Below are 23,585 nucleotides of genomic sequence, written 5' to 3' on the forward strand. Positions count from 1 at the left end.
TTTCTCTAGAGAGAATTTCAGAATATTTTATTCTGGGTATCAGAGAGTTTGCCGTAAGAAAATGTAGGATGATGAAAATGGCTTAAAAATTCCCATTTCATCTTCCCTGTTTACAATGTGATCTATCTTGAGGGAAAAAAATACAAGGAATGGAATATTGTCCTTTAATATCACAGCAGAAGTCTGGAAATTAGTGTCATGGTGAACCTCCTAAATATCCAAACTGCCATTCACATATGGAGGAAACACCTGCACTAAAAAAAAAAAAAAAAATCCTTGGAGAATTAGGAACATGCTTCCCCTCCTCATTTTTGACAATGGGGGGCAATGTTGCTACATGAAATCCCATTGTGTGTGCAGGGGTGAGCTAGGGTGTAAAAAAACCTGTAATTAGATATTTTGGAGGCCAGTTACGTTTTTATTTTATTTCTGTAATAATTCTCTGAAAATATCTCAAGAAAATTTCATGTCTCAGGATGGTACAGTGTGCACTGCGAAGCTGAGAATTTTCATCAAATAATATATTGTTGGTTTTGTCACCAGAGAAACTTAAACCTTTCAAACCCTTGCTGAAAATTAAAACAAAATGAAATGGGTTATATTATCACATTCATTGAACATTTAAACAGTTAAAACATTATGGAGGTCAATACATACACCAACCCAGAAAATTTTACAGTTTCTCTTAATGGATCTCAAAATAATTTAATTTCTCAAGGCACTACAATCCTTGCTGGGTAGCCCTATCTGGCTTTATGACAGAAAACCTAGAGCAAACAAAATGTTTTGAATAATACAAAGAGAATTATTTATCATTTTGCTTCAAATAAGAGGGTGTATTTGGTCACAATGTGACTTAAATTTGATTTTGTGAGTTGAGTGGCCCAACTATTCTAATGAACCAATGTTCCTTGAAGTTTAGCTGCCATTTATTTTCCATAAAACAAAGGAAGTGTAAGGAGGCTATCTTGTAGTCTGATGTGCTAGCCTTTTTATATCTTCTCTAATAAGTAAATTAGTTTCATCTCTATTACCTTGAATCATTTTGAGAAGGGCTGAAATTTTTCAGTCTTTTCTGTTAGTTAATGTGCAGCATTCCTATTAATTCACCCAAAAAATGGTCCCAACCCTTTTCTTAGGACTAGAATATTAATTACAAAATGCACATGGAAATGATATTTGCAGAAGTGTGCTTGTCAATGCGCTGAAAGGCTCTTTTATCCCAACAGATATGTAAATCGAGGCACCATTTCCCCTTTAAAGGAGCCCCATGCTTTCCCTTTTAAGACAACACCCAGAAGCATAAACCTTGTGATATTTCCCAAATCTTCTCCTATCGCTTCCCTCCATTCTTTAGAGCAATCAAAAATGTTACTAAATCTTGTGTCCTTACTAGTAATCCTCAAAGGTAATGATTTCCACTATATGTTTTATTTCCAAATTCTGTTCTTAGATGCAGGAGATCTCATTAAAAAAAATATTCCTTTTAGGAGTCCAGTCTCAAGTCCAGCTGGTGGAGTCTGGAGGGGACCTCAGAAGACCTGGAGGGTCCCCCCGTCTCTCCTGCCAAGCCTCTGGATTCACCTTCAGCAGCTATTGGATGGATTGGGTGAGACAGGCTCCTGGAAAAGGACTGGAATGGGTGGCATACATAAGCTCTGGTTCTAGCACTGTTTATTACTCAGACAAAGTGAAGGGTCGCTTCACCATCTCCAGGGACAATGCCAAAAGCCAGCTGTATCTGCAAATGAACAGCCTCAAAGCTGAAGACACAAGCAATCTATTACTGTGCAAGACACACAGTGAGAGGAAGTGAATCTGAAGCCAAACAAGAACCTTCTTTCTTCAGAGCAGCTCTTCAATTTGACTAGATTAGTCAATGAGGATTGATCTCTGGCTAGAGAGAACTTCAGAGATAGCTACCCATTAGCACCCAAAGGAAACACTTTATACATCAGAATTAGTCCAAACCCTGAAACAAGTGGGCAACCTCCTTTGGAAAAAGAATTTTTACAATTAAATATTACAAAGGAAACCCAGACCCATAAACCTGGCATCACAGATGTAGATGCACCCAGGAAGGATGGGGGACACTTCAGGAAAAGAACCATTTAAGGGATAAGCCAAACCAAATTTTAAAGTCCAAAGAAAAGTTTTTTGTTTTTTTTCCCCCTGTCTCTCATTCTTCCTTCCCCGCCCTGAGCAATTCTGGGCAAACTGCAAACTAAAAGAAACATGTGTCTTAGAAAAGAATTAAACCCATCAACCTCACTAGGTAGACCTTTTCTAACACTAACAAGACAGACATAAACCATACAGAGAAACACATTTGCATGAACAAAAAAATACTTCCCAAGGACAATATTAATCGCTACTGGTCCATGCAGACACAAACTAGATGGAATTAAATGAACATTTTTTTTCAAAAGCCAAATCATAATCTCAATAACTTGAGAGGTATAAGAACAGGACTCCTCATGTTGGGAAACTACTAGCTAGTCCAGAAACCATCCCTTTACCATTATTCCATCTGGTTTCTGTAAATAAATCTATTTTCTGGCAGCTTGTTTCATTCATCAGAGAGTTTGCTGTAAGAAAATATAGGATGATGAAAATGGCTTGAAAATCTGTTTCATCTTTCCTGTTTACAAGGTGATTTATGTTCTGGAAAAAAGATGGAATGGAATATTGTTCTTTAATATCATGGCAGAAGCCTGGAAATGAAACTTCAGGGTGAACTTTCTAAATATCCAAACTGCCATTCTCATATTGAGGAAACACCTGCACAAATAATCCTTGGAGAATTAGGAACATGCTTCCCCTCCTCATTTATGACACTAGGGGGCAATGTTGTAACATAAAATCCCACTGTGGATGCCTGTGGTGGGGTCAGAGATAACTACCCATTAGCACCCAAAGGAAACACTTGAGGCATCAGAATTAGTCCAAACCCTGAAACAAGTTGGCAATTTCCTTTGGAAAAAGAAATTTTACAATTAAATATTACAAAGGAAACCCAGACCGATAAACCTGGTTTATGAGAGATAACCTAAAGCGAAGAAAATACATATATTTTGGATAATACAAAGATAATTATTTATCTTTTTTTTTTAAAATAAGGGTTTGTATTTGGTCACAATATGATTTAAGTTTGACTTTGTGAGTTGAGCTAACTAGCCTAGCTGAAACAGTATTCCTTGCAGGTCAGCTGCCATTTAATGTATTTGGGATTTTTCCATAAAATAAATAAATAAGAGAGTTCATAGGGTGTATTTTTCAGGCTTTTCTTTTATTTAATAGACAATAAATTTGCCCTTCCACCTAATAATTCACAGAAAAATAAATGGCTCCCAATCCTTTTCTTAGGGGTGCAATGTTAATTACAAAATGCACATGCAAGTGATGTCCACAGAAGTGTGTTTGTCAAGGGCTCTTTTATCCCAACAGATATGTAAATCGAGGCACCATTTCCCCTTTAAAGGAGCCCCATGGTTTCCCTCTGCAGAAAACACCCAGGAACACAAACCTTGTGCAATTTTCTCTCTTGTCTCTTGTCATTTCCCTCCATTCATTCAGTGAAAATGTGGCTCAATCTTTTGTCCTTACTAGTAGTCCCCAAAGGTAATTATTTCCCCCATATACAGTTTATTTTCATGTTCTGCTCCTCTAAGCAGGAGATCTCATTTACAAATATATATATATATTCTTTTTAGGAGTCCAGTCTCAAGTCCAATCTCAGTTGGTGGAGTCTGGAGGGGATGTGAGAAGACCTGGAGGGTCCCTCCGTCTCTCCTGCCAAGCCTCTGGATTTGATTTCAGCAGCTATGACATGAACTGGGTGAGACAGGCTCCAGGGAAAGGCCTGGAATGGGTGGCATTCATAAGCACTGCTTCAGGTACTATTTACTACTCAGACAAAGTGAAGGGCCGCTTCATCATCTCCAGGGACAATGCCAAAAGCCAGCTGTATCTGCAGATGAGCAGCCTCAAAGCTGAAGACACAGCAGTCTATTACTGTACGAGAGACACAGTGAGAGGAAGTGAATCTGAAGCCAAACAAGAACCTTCCTTTTTTCAGAGCAGTTCTTCAACTTGACTGAGTCCCACATCCTGGATTAGTCAATGAAGATTGATTGATTTCTAATGAGTACTTCAGGATATTTTATTCTGGGTTTCAAAAAGTGTGTTGTAAGAAAAAAATAAAAAATTAAATCCAAGTACCCTGTCCCTATTTACAAGGTGATTTGGTTTCATTGGAACAGAATATAGTCTTTTAGTATCATGGTGGAAGGATGGAAATGGAACTTTAGGATAATCCTAAATATTCAAACGGCCAAACACACATTGGAGAAATATGCGCTCTGAATGAAACTCCTTAGAAAATGAGGTTGATGTGTCCTCTCCTCAGTTTTGATTCTGGAGGCAATGTTGTCTCAAACTCCAAATGTCTACGCATCTGGAAGAGGTTTTTTCGGGAATAAAATATGTATAATTGCATATTTTCTTATTTTGGAAGTGTCTAGTCCATCCCCCTGCTCAAGCAGCAGACCTTATACCAGTGATGGCAAACCTTTTAGAGACTGAGTGCCCAAACTGCAACCCAAAACCCACTTATGCATCGTCGGGTGCTGCGTGGGTGTGGACCATTGGCTGGGTGTGGCTGTGGTAGTAATGGCAGACTGGGTGGGACTAAAAAGTTCAATCAATCAATTCTAACTTTGCAAGATTTTTTTTCCCATGAGAAATTGAAATTGACTGATTGATTGAACCTTTTTTTTTTTTTTTTTTGCCCACAGTAGCGGAGGCCTAAAGCGAAAAGGTATTATAAAACCCAGCTGAAGGCCTAGGACAGGGGCAATGGTGCACATGCCCACAGATAGGGCTCGAAGTGCCGCCTCTGTCACCCATGCCATAGGTTCGCCACCATTGCCTTATACCATTCCAGACAAATGGTTGTACAGTCTCTTCTTTAAAAAGTATGAGGAGCGGGGAGGGGGGAGGATGAGGAGGATAACAGAGTTGGAAGGGACCTTGTAAATCTTCTAGTCCAACCCCCCCCCCCGTTCAAGAAGGAGACCGTATTCCATTTCACACAAAGGGTTGTCCAATCACTTCTTAAAAACCTCCAGTGTTGGAACATCCACAACTTCTGGAGGCAAGTTGTTCCATTGATTAATTGAAAAACACAAATGGAAGTTCCCTGAAATGTATTAGCAAACTGTCCCTTTCTCCTAACCCACAGAGGGAAAAAAATGGGTCTGAACCATTTTCTTAGGATTGGAATGTTAATTACAAAATGCACATAGAAGTGATGCTCACACAAATGTATTAGTCAATGCCCTGAGGAGCTCTTTTATCCCAACAGATATGTAAATCAAGACACAATTTCCCCTTTAAAGGAGCCCCATAGTTTCCCATTTCAGACAAATTCCACCAAGATATGCAATTTCCTGCATTTTCCCATGTCAATTCCCTCCATTCATTAGAGTGAGCAAAAATGTGGCTAAACCTTGCGTCCTTGCTAGTAGTCCTCAAAGGTAATTATTTTCACTACGTAAAAGTTATTTCCATGTTCTGCTCTTGTATGCAGGAGATCTCATTAAAAAAAAAAAAGGAGTCCAGTCTCAAGTCCGGTTTTTGGAGTATGGAGGGGATGTGAGAAGGCCTGGAGGGTCCCTCCATCTCTCCTGCCAAGGATCTAGATCAGTGGTTCTCAACCTTTTTAATGCCGCGACCCCCAACCGGTCGTAAGTTGAGGAATACTCAACCAGTCGTAAGTCGAGGACTACTCAACTGGTGCAGCAATGTTTGCAGAATGGGACTTTTGGCGGGCTCAGCAGGGCAGAGACAGCCTGGACAATTCCTATTGGCTTTTGAAAGCCAATAGAATTAGAATTTATTCAAGAGAGTCTATTCTATTGGCTTTCAAAAGCCAATAGAATAAAAGGGAGTAGCACAGCTAAGGAAAAGGGGGGAAAAATGGTGGACTGCGTTGTTTGGCGACCCCCGTGAAATAGTCGTTCGACCCCAAATGGGGTCCCGACCCACAGGTTGAGAACCACTGATCTAGATTTACCTTCAGCAATCATAACAAGCACTGGTTGAGACAAACTCCAGGAAAAGGACTGGAATGGGTTGCAGGCACGAGTACATCTAGCATTTACTAATCAGACAAAGTGAAGGGATGCTTCGCCATCTCCAGGGAAAATTCCAAAAGCTAGCTGTATCTGCAAATGAACAGCCTCAAACCAGAGGACACAACAGTCTACTACTGTATGAGAGACACAGTGAGAGGAAGTGAATCTGAAGCCAAAGAAGAATCTTCCTTTCTTCAGAGCAGTTCTTCAACTTGACAGAGCCACAAACCATGGATTAGTCAATGAGGATTGATCGATGTCTAGTGAGAACTTCAGGATGTTTCCTTCTGGGTATCAGACAGTTTTCTGTAAGAAAATGTAAGATGATGAAAGTGGCTTGAAAAGTCCAGTTTCATCTTTATAAGGTGATCTATCTTCAGAAAAAAAATGGAATGGAATATTGACCTTTAGAATCACGGTAGAAGTCTGGAAAAGAAACATCAGAGTAACCTTCCACACATCCAAACTGCAATTCATGTATTGACGAAACATCTGGACCCAAAGAATCTCCTTGGAGAATTAAGAACAAGCTTCCCCTCCAAATTTTTGACATTGGGGGGAAATGTTGCTACATGAAATCCCATTTTCTATGCCCCTGGTGGTGGTGGGGAAGGGAATAAAACAAATGTCATTATATAGTGTCTCATTTTGGAGGCCAGATACCTTTTTTATTTGATTTCTGTAAATAAAAGTTCTCAAGAAAATTTTACAACACAGAAGGCTTCAATATGAAACTGAGAAATGTTATTAAAAACAGAGTTTGGGTTTTTGATCCCAGAAAATTTATCTAGGTATTTCAAATCTTTTCTGGAAATGGAAAGCACATGAAAGGATTATATTATCACACTCAGTGAACATATAAAACACTTAAAACAATATAGATACTAATATATACACCAAACAAGAAGATTTCAAAATTTTCCTCAATGGAACTCAAAAGTACTTGCATCACTTTGAGAAACGTTGAAATTTTAAAAGACTTTGTTTTATTGAATATTCAGTAAACTCATAAGAAAAACAACGAGTCCCTACTTTTTTCTTAGGGTTTGATTATTAATTGAAAAACACGCATGGAAAGTATGTTCACCAAAATGTGTTAGTCAATGTCATATGAAGCTCTTTTATCCCAACAGATATGTAAATCAAGACACAATTTCTCCTTCAAAGGAGCCCCATAGTTTCCCTTTTCAGACAACTCCCATCAACATAAACCTTGTGCTAGTTGCCAAATCCTTCGAGTGAGCAAAAATGTGGCTAAACATTGTGTCCTTATTAGTAATCCTCAAAGGTAATTGTTTTCCCCTACATAGAGTTTATTACCATGTTCTATTCCTCTATGCAGGAGATCTCATTAAAAAAAAAAACTTTCTTTTTAGGAGTCCAGTCTCAAGTCCAGTTGGTGGAGTCTGGAGGAGATCTGCAAACACCTGGAGGGTCCCTCCGTCTCTCCTGCCAAGCCTCTGGATTCCCTTTCAGCAGCTTTAGCATGAGCTGGGGGAGACAGTTTCCAGAGAAAGGACTGGAATGGGTTGCACACATGGGTTCATCTATCACTTACTACTCAGACAAAGTGAAGGGACGCTTCACCATCTCCAGGGATGATGCCAAAAGCCAGCTGTATCTGCAAATGAACAGCCTCACAGCTGAAGACACAGCCGTCTATTATTGTGCAAGAGGCACAGTGAGAGGAAGTGAATCTGAAGCCAAACAAGAACCTTCTTTTCTTCAGAGCAGTTCTTCAACTTGACTGAGTCCCAAATCCTGGATTAGTCAATGAACATTGATTGATTTCTAAAGAGAACTTCAGGATGTTTTATTCTGGGTTTCAAAAAGTATGTTGTAAGAAAACAACAACAACAACAACAAAAAAAAAAAAAATCCAAGTACCCTGTCCCTATTTACAAGATGATTTGGCTTCATTGGAAGGGAATGTAATCTTTTAGTATCATGGTGGAAGGATGGAAATGGAACTTTAGGACTCCTGTGAGTCCCTTGGACTGCAAGGCATTCAAACTGGTCAGTCCTAGAAGATATCAACTCCGACTGCTCTTTAGAAGCCCAGATCCTGAAGTTGAAACTTAAATACTTTGGCCACCTAATGAGAAGGAAGGACTCACTGGAGAAGGATCTAATGGTGGGAAAGACTGAGGGCAATAGAAGAATGGGACAACAGAGAATGAGATGGCTGGATGGAGTCACTGAAGCAGTAGGTGTGAACTTAAATGAACTCCAGAAGATGGTAGAGGACAGGAAGACCTGGAGGAACATTGTCCATGGGGTCGCGATGGGTCGGACACGACTTCGCAATTAACAACAACAACAAAATATTCAAACTGCCAAACACACATTGGGGAAATATGCACTCTCAATGAAACTCCTTAGAAAATGAGGTTGATGTGTCCTTTCCTCAGTTTTAATTCTGGAGGCAATATTGTCTCAAAATCCAAACTGTCTACACATCTGGAAGAGGTATTTTCGGGAATAAAATATGTATAATTGTATATTTTCTTATTTTGGAATTGTCTAGTCCATCCCTCTGCTCAAGCAGCAGACCTTATACCAGTGATGGCGAACCTTTTAGAGACTGAGTGCCCAAACTGTAACCCAAAACCCACTGATGCATCTTTGGGTGCTGGGTGGGTGTGGCCCATTGGCTGGGTGTGGCCCATTGGCTGGGCGTGGCCAGTTGGGTGGGTGTGGCTGTGGTAGTAATGGCAGACTGGGTGTGACTAAAAAGTTCAATCAATGAATTCTAACTTTGCAAGATTATTTTTTCTCATGAGAAGTTGAAATTGACTGATTGATTGAAACTTTTTTATTTTTGCACACAGCAGCAGAGGCCTAAAGCAAAAAGGTTTTATAAAACCCAGCTGAAGGCCTAGGACAGGGATGACAGTGCACAGGCCCACAGAAAGGGCTCTAAGTGTTGCCTCTGTCACCTGTGCCATAGGTTCGCCACCATTGCGTTATACCATTCCAGACAAATGGTTGTATAGTCTGTTCTTAGAAAAGGAGGAGGAGGGGGGAGGGGGAGGATGAGGAGGATAAAAGAGTTGGAAGGGACCTTGTACTCCAACCCCCCATTCAAGGAGGAGACCGTATTCCATTTCATACAAAGGTTGTCCAATCACTTCTTCAAAATCTCCAGCATTGGAACATCCACAAACTCTGGAGGCAAGTTGTTCCATTGATTAATTGTTCTCGCTGTCAGGAAATTTCTCCTTACACTCACCAAAAAGCTGAGAATGTTAATAAAATAATGTATCATTGATGATTGGCACCAGAAAAAAATGTCTGCATATTTTAAATCTTTGCTGGAAATGAACCATTTTCTTAGGATTGGAATGTGAATTACAAAATGCACATAGAAGTGATGCTCACACAAATGTATTAGTCAATGCCCTGAGGGGCTCTTTTATCCCAATAAATATGTAAATCAGGACACAATTTCCCCTTTAAAGGAGCCCCATAGATTTCCTTTTCAGACAACTCCCATCAACATAAATCTTGTGCTATTTCCAGAATCCTCTCTTGACAATTCCCTCCACTCATTAGAGTGAGCAAAATGTGGCGAAACATTCTCTTCATACTACTAGTCCTCAAAGGTAATTATTTCCCCCATATAGTTCCACGTTCTGCTCCTGTATGCAGGTGATCTCATTAAAAAAATGAAATAAAATAACTTTTTCTTCTTAGGAGTGCAGTCTCAGGGACAGTTGGTAGAATCTGGAGGGGATGTGAGAAGACATGGAGGGTCCCTCCGTCTCTCCTGCCAAGGTTCTGGATACAACTTTGGTGGCTACAGCTTGAGCTGGGTGAGACAGGCTCCAGGGAAAGGACTGGAATGGATTGCACGCATCTATCATGATTCCAGTGGAAAGTTCTCCTCCGACAAAGTGAAGGGCCGCTTCACTATCTCCAGGGACAATGCCAAAAGCCAGCTGTATCTGCAGATGAGCAGCCTCAAAGCTGAAGACACTGCAGTCTATTACTGTGCGAGAGACACAGTGAGAGGAAGTGAATCTGAATCCAGACAAGAACCTTCCTTTCTTCAGAGCAGCTCTTCAAGTTGACTGGATTAGTCAATGAGGATTGATCTTTCTCTAGAGAGAATTTCAGAATATTTTATTCTGGGTATCAGAGAGTTTGCCGTAAGAAAATGTAGGATGATGAAAATGGCTTAAAAATTCCCATTTCATCTTCCCTGTTTACAAGGTGATCTATGTTGAGGGAAAAAAAATACAAGGAATGGAATATTGTCCTTTAATATCACAGCAGAAGTCTGGAAATTAGTGTCATGGTGAACCTCCTAAATATCCAAACTGCCATTCACATATGGAGGAAACACCTGCACTAAAAAAAAAAAAAAAAATCCTTGGAGAATTAGGAACATGCTTCCCCTCCTCATTTTTGACAATGGGGGGCAATGTTGCTACATGAAATCCCATTGTGTGTGCAGGGGTGAGGTATGGTGTAAAAAAAACCTGTAATTACATATTTTGGAGGCCAGTTATGTTTTTATTTTATTTCTGTAATAATTCTCTGAAAATATCTCAAGAAAATTTCATGTCTCAAGATGGTACAGTGTGCATTGGGAAGCTGAGAATTTTCATCAAATAATATATTGTTGGTTTTGTCACCAGAGAAACTGTTTAAACATTTCAAACCTTTGCTGAAAATGAAAACAAAATGAAATGGGTTATATTATCATATTCATTGAACGTTTAAACAGTTAAAACATTATGGAGGTGAATACATACACCAACCCAGAAAATTTTACAATTTCTCTTAATGGATCTCAAAATAATTTAATTTCTCAAGGCACTAAAATCCTTGCTGGGTAGCCCTATCTGGCTTTATGACAGAAAACCTAGAGCAAACAAAATGTTTTGGATAATACAAAGAGAATTATTTATCATTTTGCTTCAAATAAGAGGGTGTATTTGGTCACAATGTCACTTCAATTTGATTTTGTGAGTTGAGTGGCCCAACTATTCTAATGATACAATGTTCCTTGAAATTTAGCTGCCATTTATTTTCCATAAAATTTTTTCAGTCTTTTCTGTTAGTTAATGTGCAGCATTCCTATTATCTCACAAAAAAATGGTCCCAACCCTTTTCTTAGGACTAGAATATTAATTACAAAATGCACATGGAAATGATGTTTACAAAGTGTGCTTGTCAATGCGCTGAAGGACTCTTTTATCCCAACAGATATGTAAATCGAGGCACCATTTCCCCTTGAAAGGAGCCCCATGGTTTCCCTTTTAAGACAACACCCAGAAGCATAAACCTTATGATATTTCCCAAATCTTCTCCTATCGCTTCCCTCCATTCATTAGAGCAATCAAAAATGTTACTAAACCTTGTGTCCTTGCTAGTAATCCTCAAAGGTAATGATTTCCACTATATGTTTTATTTCCAAATTCTGTTCTTAGATGCAGGAGATCTCATTAAAAAATCTTCCTTTTAGGAGTGCAGTCTCAAGTGCAGCTGGTGGAGTCTGGAGGGGATGTGAGAAGACCTGGAGGGTCCCTCGGTCTCACCTGCCAAGCCTCTGGATTCACCTTCAGCAGCTATTGGATGGGCTGGGTGAGACAGGCTCCAGGAAAAGGCCTGGAATGGGTTGCAAGCATGGGTACATCTAGCACTTACTACTCAGACAAAGTGAAGGGATGTTTCACCATCTCCAGGGACGATGCCAAAAGCCAGCTGTATCTGCAAATGAACAGCCTCAAAGCTGAAGACACAGCAGTCTATTACTGTGCGAGAGACACAGTGAGGGAAGTGAATCTGAAGCCAGACAAGAACCTTCCTTTCTTCAGAGCAGTTCTTCAATTTGACTAGATTAGTCAATGAGGATTGATCTCTGTCTAGAGAGAACTTCAGAGATAGCTACCCATTAGCACCATTAGCTACCCATTAACACCCAAAGGAAACACTTGAGGCATCAGAATTAGTCCAAACCCTGTAATAAGTGGGGAATCTCCTCTGGAAAAAGAAATTTTAAAATTAAATATTACAAAGGAAACCCAGACCCATAAACCTGGCATCATAGATGTAGATGCACCCAGGAAGGATGGGGGACACCTCAGGAAAAGAACCACTTAAGGGATAAGCCAAACCAAATTTTAAAGTCCAAAGAAAAGGTTTCTTTGTTTTTGTTTTTGTTTTTTCCCCTGTCTCTCATTCTTCCTTCCCCGCCATGAGCAATTCTGGGCAAACTACAAACTAAAAGAAACGTGTCTTAGAAAACAATTAAACCCATCAACCTCACTAGATAGAACTTTTCTAACACTAACAAGACAGACATAAACCATGTAGAGAAACACATTTGCATGAACAAAGAAATACTTCCCAAGGACAGTATTAATCACTACCGGTCCAAACAGACACAAACTAGATGGAATTAAATGAACATTTTTTTTTCAAAAGCCAAATCATAATCTCAATAACTTGAGGGGTATAAGGACAGGACCCCTCACCTTGGGAAAGTACTAGCTACTCCAGAAACCATCCCTGTACCATTACTCCGTCTGGTTTCTGTAAATAAACCTACTTTCTGGCAGCTTTTTTCATTCTGTGTCATTTCTTCCGCCTGAGCTGAAGGTCTGCTTCCCAGCTGGAGACCCAAATCATGGGAAATCTTCCCACAATTCATAAAACAAATGTCATTAGATATTGTCTCATTCTGGAGAACTGATAATTATTATTTTTTAAAAAATATTTTTGTAATAATTCACTGAAAAGTTCTCAAGAAAATTTCACATCTCAGTGGGCTACAGTCTTCACAGTGAAACTGATATACATACATACATACATACATACATACATACATACATACATACATATCTATATATATACACATTGGTGGATTGTTGGTTTTGGCCTCCAGAGAAACTGTCTAGGTATTTCAAATCTTTGTTGGAAATAAAAACAAAATGAAGGGATTATATTATCATATTCAGTTAACATATTAAACAGTTTTGGAGGCCAGGTATTTTTATTATTATTATTTCCTTAATAAATCATTAAAACATTCTGAAGAAAATTGTAGGGTTACTCAGTGTGAAACTGAGAAATTTCATAAAAAGATAGATTTTGTGTTTAAGTCACCAGAAAAACTTATCTAGTTATTTCAAATCTTTGCCTAGAAATGGAAACAAAGTGAAAGGATCACATTGTCATATTCACTGAACATATAAAACAGTTAAAAAAAATACAGATATTAATACATACAGCAATCCAGAAGATTTTAAAGTTTCTTTCAATGGATCTGAAAAGAATTTAATTTCTCAAGACACCAAAATCCTTACTGGAAAGCCCCATCTGGTTTTATGACAGATAATCTAAAGCAAAGAAAAGACATATATTTTGGATAATACAAAGATAATTATTTATCATTCTTTTTCAAATAAGGGGGTGTATTTGGTCATAATATGATTTAAGTTTGACTTTGTGAGTTGAGCTAACTAGTCTAGCTGAAACAGTATTCCTTGCAGTTGAGCTGCCATTTAATGTATACACCATATGTATAAGAGTTCATATGGTGTATTTTTCAGGCTTTTCTTTTATTTAATACACAATCAATTTGCCCTCTAACCTATTAATTCACAGAAAAATAAATGGCTCCCAATCCTTTTCTTAGGGGTGCAATGTTAATTACAAAATGCACATGCAAGTGATGTTCACAGAAGTGTGTTTGTCAAGGGCTCTTTTATCCCAACAGATATGTAAATCGAGGCACCATTTCCCCTTTAAAGGAGCCCCATGGTTTCCCTCTTCAGAAAACACCCAGGAACACAAACCTTGTGCAATTTTCTCTCTTGTCTCTTGTCAATTCCCTCCATTCATTCAGTGAAAATGTGGCTCAACCTTGTGTCCTTACTAGTAGTCCTCAAAGGTAATTATTTCCCCCATGTACAGTTTATTTCCATGTTCTGCTCCTCTAAGCAGGAGATCTCATTTTAAAAAAAAAAATATTTCTTTTTAGGAGTCCATTCTCAAGTCCAGCTGGTGGAGTCTGGAGGGGATGTGAGAAGACCTGGAGGGTCCCTCCGTCTCTCCTGCCAAACCTCTGGATTCACCCTAAGTAGCTATGAAATGCACTGGGTGAGACAGTCTCCTGGAAAAGGACTGGAATGGGTGGCATACATAAGCTCCGGTTCTGGTACTATTTACTACTGTGACAAAGTGAAGGGTCGCTTCACCATCTCCAGGGACAATGCCAAAAGCCAGCTGTATCTGCAAATGAACAGCCTCAAAGCTGAAGACACAGCAGTCTATCATTGCATGGCTGACACTGTGAGAGGAAGTAAATCTGAAGCCAGACAAGAACCTTCCTTTCTTCAGAGCAGCTCTTCAACTTGACTAGATTAGTCATTGAGGATTGATCTCTGTCTAGAGAGAACTTCAGAATGGTTTATTTTGGGCATCAGAGAGTTTGCTCTAAGAAAATATAGGATGATGAAAATGGCTTGAAAATCTGCTTCATCTTCCCTGTTTACAAGGTGATTTATGTTCTAGAAAAAAGATGGAATGGAATATTGTTCTTTAATATCATGGCAGAAGCCTGGAAATGAAACCTCAGGGTGAACCTTCTAAATATCCAAACTGCCATTCTCAAATTGAGGAAACACCTAATTCTCCTTGGAGAATTAGGAACATGCTCTCCCTCCTCATTTATGACACTAGGGGGCAATGTTGTAACATAAAATCCCACTGTGGATGCATGTGGTGGGGTCGGAGATAGCTACCCATGAGCACCCAAAGGAAACACTTTAGACATCAAAATTAGTCCAAACCCTGAAACAAGTGGGCAATTTCCTTTGGAAAAAGAAATTTTACAATTAAATATTACAAAGGAAATCCAGACCCATAAACCTGGCATCCCAGATGTAGATGCACCCAGGAAGGATGGGGTACCTCAGGAAAAGAACCATTTAAGAGATAAGCCAAACCAAACTTTAAAGTCGAAAGAAAAGTTTTTTGTTTTTTTTTTCCCTGTCTCTCATTCTTCCTTCCCTGTCGTGACCAATTCTGGGCAAACTGTCAAACTAAAAGAAACACGTGTCTTAGAAAACAATTAAACCCATCAACCTCACTAGGTAAAACTTTTGTAACACTAACAAGACAGACATAAACCATATAGAGAAACACATTTGCATGAACAAAGAAATATTTCCCAAGGACAATATTAATCGCTACTGGTCCATGCAGACACAAACTAGATGGAATTAAAAGAACCTTTTTTTTTCAAAAGCCAAATCATAATCTCAATAACTTGAGGAGTATAAGAAGAGGACCCCTCACCTTGGGAAACTACTAGCTAGTCCAGAAACCATCCCTGTACCATTACTCCGTCTGGTTTCTGTAAACAAACCTACTTTCTGGCATTCTGTATCATTTCTTCCGCCTGAGCCGAAGGTCTGCTTCCCAGCTGGAGACCCAAATCAAGGGAAATCTTCCCACAATTCATAAAACAAATGTCATTAGATATTGTCTAATTCTGGAGGACTGATAATAATTATTTTTAAAAAAAAATATTTTTGTATTAATTCACTGAAAAGTTCTCAAGAAAATTTAACATCTCAGTGGGCTACAGTCTTCACAGTGAGCCTGATATATATATTTGTAGGTCTTTGGTTATTCGGGTTTTCTCCAGCGTAAAATTGGAAGTTTCTTGGCAACATTTCGACGAAGCCCCATTCGTCATCTGCAGGACTTCATCGAAACGTTGCCAAGACACTTCCAATTTTGCATAGGAGAAAATCCAAATAACCAAAGACCTACAAACAAACACCCGCAAAAATCTCAGAAAACAAATATATATAATGGTGGGTTGTTGGTTTTGGTCGCCAGAGAAACTGTCTAGGTCTTTCAAATCTTTGTTGGAAATAAAAACAAGATGAAGGAATCATATTATCATATTTAGTGAACATATAAAACAGTTTTGGAGATCGGATATTTTTATTTTATTCTATTTCTGTAATAATTCCTTGAAACATGATCAAGAAAATTGTAGGAGTACTCAGTGTGTAACTGAGAAATTTTATTAAAAGATTTTGCATTTAAGCCACCAGAAAAAACTTATCTAGGTATTTCAAACCTTGGACTGGAAGTGGAAACAAAGTGAAAGGATCATGTTATCATATTTAGTTATCATATAAAACAGTTAAAAAACTACAGATACTAATACATTTTGTGTATTTTTCAGGTTTTTCTTTTATTTAATACACAATAAATTTGCTCTTCCACCTGTTAATTCACAGAAATATAAATGGCTCCCAATCCTTTTCTTAGGGGTGCAATGTTAATTACAAAATGCACATGCAAGTGATGCTCACAGAAGTGTGTTTGTCAAGGGCTCTTTTATCCCAACAGATATGTAAATCGAGGCACCATTTCCCCTTTAAAGGAGCCCCATGGTTTCCCTCTTCAGACAACACCCAGGAACATAAACCTTGTGCAATTTTCTCTCTTGTCTCTTGTCAATTCCCTCCATTCATTCAGTGAAAATGTGGCTCAACCTTGTGTCCTTTCTAGTGGTCCTCAAAGGTAATTATTTCCCCCACATACAGTTTATTTCCATGTTCTACTCCTCTAAGCAGGAGATCTCATTTTAAAAAAAATATTTTCTTTTTAGGAGTCCAGTCTCAAGGACAGTTGGTGGAGTCTGGAGGGGATGTGAGAAGACCTGGAGGGTCCCTCTGTCTCTCCTGCCAAGCCTCTGGATTCACCTTCAGCAGCTATTACATGAGCTGGGTGAGACAGGCTCCAGGGAAAGAACTGGAATGGGTGGCTTACATAAGCTCCAGTTCTCGTACTATTTACTACTGTGACAAAGTGAAGGGTCGCTTCACCATCTCCAGAGACAATGCCAAAAGCCAGATATATCTGCAGATGAACAGCCTCAAAGCTGAAGACACAGCAGTCTATTACTGTGCGGGAGACACAATGAGAGGAAGTGAATCTGAAGCCAATCAAAAACTTCTCACAAGAGCAATTTTCCAAATTGTGTCAATTATACAGTAGATGGTTAAGTTTGTCTAATTGAAATGAGAAGCAGTGAGTAAATTTTCATGATACTAGGTAGAAACTGAGAACTGATCTTGGAGTAAGCAGTGTGCCACCTGGGAAAAAAAAGGAGGTCTCTGGATAGTAGAATCAACTGATTAGTTTATAAAAAAGGTTAATTTCAGGTAGTAATATGGAATTATATCCTACAGGTCTTTCTTGATATATTTTGCAGTTCAGGCATCTTTAATTCTTAGTACTGCCAACTCTCCTGAGTTTAGCTACTTTCTCAATGTTGTTCCTTTTTTATTCCTTGTGCATTGATATACACTCAATGCCCTTAATCAGTTGGGCTGAATCAAGGGAGGGAATTGTTGGTAATTTCTAACCTCCCCTTTTGAGATAAAATATTTTGGACTGTATTCCTGTCTTGGTGTAGTTGCTTGGTAGTTTCTTCTACAATCCCACTAACCTCTGGGGGGTGAGTAAAATTGGAATCCCTCATCTACCTTGTTTAATAAGGAATTTAATGTGGAAAACAAATATGGTGCCTTCATCCTTTGTAGTTGTAGTTTTTGCATGTGTCTAAGGAAAATCAATCCCATAATGTCCAGATCACAGAGCTATATACTTACTCAAATGTAAGGGCTTTCATTGACCTCTTAACATCTAGAAGATTTTAAAGGATAAAGAATCATTGAAAGAAGAGACAGACTAATGGACAGTGGAAAAGAAAAGAAAAGAAAAGAGAAAGAAAACAACGAAACGAAACAAAAGAGAACAAAAGAAAAAAGAAAAGAAAAGATCCTGGATCTTTGTTTTTATATGCAATAACTGCAGGGCAACTACAACCAATTCAAAAATGGAAAAATTCAGCACGGACTACAATGGAAGATTGTCTGGGAAGATGATGGAAGTTGCAGAGATGGCTTACTAGCTTATTTGTTTAGGAAAAAGAAAATATATATTCATTGTTGATTGGAAACTATGTTTCTATAAACATTTTTCATAAAACAGAAAAAAAATGCACTCATGATTTGTGATTCTGAAATTAGAAAGAAAATGGATAATAGAGAAAGGTGAACTCTTTTGTAATCATAAAGTATGAGTCACTATGAACATGTACTTATAATTGTGGCAGAAAAAAAGTTTTCGATTTCTTCTGAATCTCCTTCTGCACTCTCTTCTCTTCTCTTCTCTTCTCTTCTCTTCTCTTCTCTTCTCTTCTCTTCTCTTCTCTTCTCTTCCCTTCCCTTCCCTTCCACTCCACTCCACTCCACTCCATTCCATTCCATTCCAGTTCTCTCTCTCTCTCTCTTTTTTTTTTTTCCTGAAACCGAATCACCTTGTAAACAGGGAAGAGGAACTTTGAATGTTTCATTTTCTTACAGCAAAGTCTTTGATACCTAGAAAAAAACATACTGAAGGTCTCCCTAGACAGCGACCTCTTTCTCTCTCTCTGTGTTTCTATAATGTGCCATGAAAATCATGTTTGTAATGTGTGTGCAAAGAAATTTATAGGTGAATGCCCTGAGGGGCTCTTTTATCTGAAACAATATGTAAATCAGGGCACAATTTCTCCTTTCAAGTAGCCAGGTGGTTTCCCGTAACACAAAGTTTGAACTCTTTCCTCAGTCTTTTACTGTCTATTCCCCTGCATTCATTAGAAAGAGCAAAAATGACTCCGTGGCCAAAATTGGTCTTCTTACTAGCAGTCCTTCGAGGTAATGCTTCCCTCTCTAGAATTTCCTTTAATTTGCTGTTCTTATATACAGAGATGTCACTGAAATCCATTTCTTTCTAGGTGTCCAGTCACAGGCCCAGTTGGTGGAGTCTGGAGGGGATGTGAGAAGACCTGGAGGGTCCCTCAGTCTCTCCTGCAAAGCCTCTGGATTCACCTTCAGCAGCTATAACATGGGCTGGGTGAGACAGGCTCCAGGGAAAGGACTGGAATGGGTTGCACGCATGGGTACATCTAGCAATTACTACTCAGACAAAGTGAAGGGACGCTTCACCATCTCCAGGGACAATGCCAAAAGCCAGCTGTACTTGCAAATGAACAATCTAAAAGCTGAAGACACGGCAGTCTATTACTGCTGGGACACAGTGAGAGGAAGTGAATCCAATGCTAAACAAAAACCTCCCTTTCTTCAGAGCAGCTCTGCAACCTGATTCAGCCCAAGATCCTGGATTAGCTAATTAGGATTCACTACCAGATGAGAGGAGATGAGATGGCTGGATTGAGTCACTGAAGCAGTAGGTGTGAACTTAAATGGACTCCAGAAGATGGTAGAGGACAGGAAGACCTGGAGGAACGTTGTCCATGGGGTCGCGATGGGTCGGACACAACTTCACAATTAACAACAACAAGAACCAGATTCTTTTGTTCTGGTTATCCAGTAAGACACTTTGCAAGAGGAAAAGGAGATCTATGAACAACTAGAAGCAAACAAATTTATAACCAGTAGCCAGCATGGGTTTGTTAAAAACGGATCATGCCAAACCGATCTTATTTCATTCTTTGACAAAGTGACGAAATACTGTGGACGTAGTATACTTAGATTTCAGTAAGGCATTTGATAAAGTAGACCACAACCTACTCCTTGATAAGCTAGGAAAAGGTGGAATAGACAACATCACCACCAGATGGATCCGTAGCTGGCTGACAAATCATACTCAATGAGTAGTCCTCAATGGCACTACATCTACATGGAGAGAAGTAAGCAGTGGGGTACCACAAGGTTCTGTCTTAGGCTCAACACTCTTCAATATCTCCATAAATGATTTAGATGAGGGAATTGAAGGGGAACTTTGCAGATGACACCAAACTGACAGGAATAGCCAACACCCCAGAAGAAAAACTTAGGATCCGAAAAGAACTTCACAAACTTGAACAATGGGCCCTATCCAACAAAATGAGTTTCAGTGTAGAGAAAAGCAAAGTTTTACATTTAGGCAGAAAAAAAATCAAATGTACAAGTATAGATTGGGTGAGACCTGGCTCAAAACAGTAACTGTGAGAGGGACCTTGGAGTCCTAGTGGATGATCACTTGACTATGGGTCAGCAGTGTGCAGCAGCAACCAAAAAAGCTAACACAATCCTGGGTTGTATAAACAGAGGCAAAGAACCAAGATCACACAAAGTATTAGTACCGCTTTATAAAACCCTTGTAAGACCACACCCGGAATACTGCAGCCAATTTTGGTCACCATATCATAAAAAAGATGTTGAGAGATTGGAAAAATATTCAGAGAAGAGCAACTAAGATGATCAAAAGCCTGGAGACTAAAACATACAAAGAATAACTATGGGACTTGGGTTTGGCTAGTCTGAAGAAAAAAAGAAATAGGGGAGACTAGACAGCAATATTCCAGTATTTGAGGGGCTGCCACAAAAAAGAGGAGGTCACATTATTCTCCAAAGCATCAGAGGAAAGGACAAGAAACAATGGTTGGAAACTGACCAAAGAGAGAAGCAACTGGAATTAAGAAGAAACTTCCTGACAGTGAGGACAATTAGCCAGTAGAATAGCTTGCCTCTAGAAATTGTGGGCACTCCATCACTGGAGATTTTTAAGAAGAGACTAGACAGTCACCTGTTTGAGATGGTATAGGTTCTCCTGCTTCAGCAGGGGGCTAGACTAGATGACCTCCAAGTTTTCAATTTCTTCTGAATCTCCTTCTGCACTTATTCTATTCTATTCTATTCTATTCTATTCTATTCTATTCTATTCTATTCTATTCTATTCTATTCTATTCTATTCTATTCTATTCCACTCCACTCCGGTCCACTCCACTAACTATTCTATTCTATTCTATTCTGTTCTATTCTATTCTATTCTATTCTATTCTATTCTATTCTATTCTATTCTATTCTAATGAAAATTAAGAAAAATGGCTTCAAAATTCCAGTTTTACCTTCCCTGTTGGCAAGGTGATCTGACTTCTGAGAAAAAAAAAATGTAACATTTTTCCTTTACTATCATGGCAGAAATCTGAAAATAAAACTTCAAAATAATCTTTCTAAATATCCAAACTGCCATTTACATATTGAGGAAACATCTGGACCCAAAAAATCTCCTCAGAGAATTGGTAAGATGTGCCCTCTCCTCAGTTTTGACACTGGAGGGCAATGTTGACACACAAAACCCCCCCGGCCTATGGATGAGGGTGGGGTAGGGAATAAGTCAATTCTAAACAGATATTGTCTAATTTTGGAAGAGTGATAACTGGTTATTATTTCTGTAATTGTTCCCTGAAAATCTCTCAAGAAAATTCCACATCTCAGGAAGCTATAATCCTCCCTGTGAAGCAGTGAATTTTTATAAAAGGATGTGTATCATTTCTGGTTTTGTCATCAGAATAACTGTCAAGATAGTTCAAATCTTTGATGGAAATGAAAAAAAAAATGTAAAGGGATGTTTTACTAGGTTTGGTGAACATGAAAAAAAGCTTTAAAAAATGACAATAGATATGTACACTAATCCAGAAAATTTTGAGGATAAAACTATAATTGAAAGCAGAGAGTTTTCTCTTTGGACTAATACCTAAGCAACTAGAAAAAAAAACTAATAAAACTTTGCTTTTATATATGATAACTGCAAGGAGATTATTACATGCTCACAAATGGAAAGACTCAACACCACCCACAATGGAGTGATAGAAAATGAAGATGATGGAATCTTCACACTAAACTAAAATTCTGTGTTAGAAAATTCTTTATAAATTTTGCATGAAACAGAAAAAAACATACAGTCATGATTTGTGGTTTTGATGATTAGAAAAAAATGGATAATAGAAAAACATGAGCTCTTTTTTTGTAATCACACTTAATATTATAAATGTGCTTATATTTGCTGCAGAAGAAATATCAAGATTCTTTTTTTCTGTTTCTTTTCAGTCTCATTCTGAACTCTGAAGTTTCCCTCCTTCCTTCCTTCCTTCCTTCCTTACTCCCTCCCTCCCTCCCTCCTCCTCTCTCCATCCATCCATCCATCCATCCATCCATCCATCCATCCATCCATTCATCCATCCTTTCAAAGATTAGTTTATTATATTATAGTCTACACTATGCGTTTCTAGTAACATTTTTAATTACAGTTGTTATTATTCATTATTATTGTAACTGTTATTATTTCATTTTTTACGGCTGTCCATCTTGGCGAATAAACCCTGGGCAAGTAACAGGTGATAAAAACACTGCACAAAGTAGCATCTAAAACAAAAAAATAAATGATCTTGGTCTGCATTCAGCTCTTTGGGGTTTCTTCAAAAGGTCATTTTAAAGAGAAAAATGTATAAAACCTTTCTTGAGCTTAGATGTGCTGCCTCTTTCAAATGTCCTTAGTTCAAGATTTGTTCCCTTAAATCGCTTTGGAGAAGTGGTAAAATTTTGCAAGTCTTTGTTTTTAATACTCTGATTTAAAGGTTGCTTTCACTTGTCTTAAAACGGAAAAGTTTTAAAGTTAAACCAAGACTGCAAGGAAACTCCAAGGGGAATGCACTGGTGGGTTCTTTTATGTCAACCAACATGTAAATCAAGTCACAATTTCCCTCTTTAAAAGAGCTGGCTGGTTTTCCATTTCAGGCTACACCCACCACAACAAAATTTGTGCGCATTCCCGAATCCTTTCTGATCAACTCCCTACCATTCATTACACAGAGCAGAAATGCTTCTGTGGCTAAACTTGGTGTCCTTACTAGCAGTCCTCCACGGTAATTGTTTTCTCCTATTCAACTCCTTTCCATTTTAATTCTTGTATAAAGGAGAGCTCACTGAAACTCTTTCAATTTTAGGTGTCCAATCTGAGGTCCAGTTGGTGGAGTCTGGAGGGGATGTGAGAAGCCCTGGAGGGTCCCTCCGTCTCTCCTGCCAAGCCTCTGGATTCACCTTCAGCAGCTATTACATGGACTGGGTGAGACAGGCTCCAGGGAAAGGACTGGAATGGGTGGCAGAGATAGGTACATCCTCATCTCCGATTAACTACTTGGACAAAGTCAAGGGACGTTTCACTATCTCCAGGGACGATTCCCGCAGCCAGCTGTATTTGCAAATGGACAGTCTGAAACTGGAAGACACGGCAGTTTATTACTGTGCTAGAGACACAGTGAGAGGAAGTGAATCTGACGCCAAGCAAGAACCTTCTCATCAGAGCAGCTGTTCAAATTGAATTCCTTACAGAGAGCTAAATTTGTGTAATTGGAGCAGCCAATAAATCTCCATGATGGCAAGTGGAAGTGCAGGACTGGCCTTGGAATAAGCAGTGTGGAACCTGGTTAGCAGTTTGGTAGGAAGAAAAAAAAAATCTATGGTCAGTATTTGAAACTGGGTACTTTAAAAAACTTAAAATTTATTTAAAGGTACAAATATGGACTCATGTCCCACAATTCATCCTTGGTATATTTTGCAGTTCAGTCCTCTTTGATTCCCA

At 38.8% G+C, this 23,585-nt stretch overlaps 2 protein-coding genes and 4 gene segments (V, D, J or C); all 6 read left to right on the forward strand.

Moving 5' to 3' along the window:
- Nucleotides 1–1,309: 1,309 nt before the first annotated feature.
- On the forward strand, nt 1,310–1,817 carry LOC120303618 (the record flags this gene model as incomplete). The annotated part of the segment is given in 2 exon segments: nt 1,310–1,408; nt 1,491–1,817. Coding segments are annotated over 2 exon segments (367 nt in total), but the record flags the coding sequence as incomplete, so codon positions are not given.
- A 1,708-nt stretch (nt 1,818–3,525) lies between these two features.
- LOC120303619 (immunoglobulin alpha-2 heavy chain-like) lies at nt 3,526–7,884 on the forward strand. Its single transcript, XM_039333332.1, has 3 exons — nt 3,526–3,621; nt 3,714–4,042; nt 7,480–7,884. Exons 1-3 carry the CDS (start codon nt 3,582–3,584, stop codon nt 7,882–7,884), a joined length of 774 nt encoding a protein of 257 aa, XP_039189266.1. The 5' UTR covers nt 3,526–3,581.
- Nucleotides 7,885–9,627: 1,743 nt separating this feature from the next.
- LOC120303621 lies at nt 9,628–11,785 on the forward strand. The segment is given in 3 exon segments: nt 9,628–9,742; nt 9,834–10,132; nt 11,576–11,785. Coding segments are annotated over 3 exon segments (549 nt in total).
- Nucleotides 11,786–13,935: 2,150 nt separating this feature from the next.
- On the forward strand, nt 13,936–14,507 carry LOC120303622. The segment is given in 2 exon segments: nt 13,936–14,040; nt 14,131–14,507. Coding segments are annotated over 2 exon segments (417 nt in total).
- A 1,981-nt stretch (nt 14,508–16,488) lies between these two features.
- On the forward strand, nt 16,489–17,171 carry LOC120303623. The segment is given in 2 exon segments: nt 16,489–16,694; nt 16,783–17,171. Coding segments are annotated over 2 exon segments (429 nt in total).
- A 1,660-nt stretch (nt 17,172–18,831) lies between these two features.
- On the forward strand, nt 18,832–23,324 carry LOC120303624. Its single transcript, XM_039333334.1, has 5 exons — nt 18,832–18,877; nt 18,958–19,259; nt 21,443–21,468; nt 22,817–22,869; nt 22,951–23,324. Exons 1-5 carry the CDS (start codon nt 18,832–18,834, stop codon nt 23,322–23,324), a joined length of 801 nt encoding a protein of 266 aa, XP_039189268.1.
- Nucleotides 23,325–23,585: the final 261 nt, after the last annotated feature.

This window comes from Crotalus tigris, unplaced genomic scaffold, assembly GCF_016545835.1.
Source record: "Crotalus tigris isolate CLP2741 ecotype Arizona unplaced genomic scaffold, ASM1654583v1 scf7180000024473.799607, whole genome shotgun sequence".
Taxonomy (NCBI): Eukaryota; Metazoa; Chordata; class Lepidosauria; order Squamata; family Viperidae; genus Crotalus; species Crotalus tigris.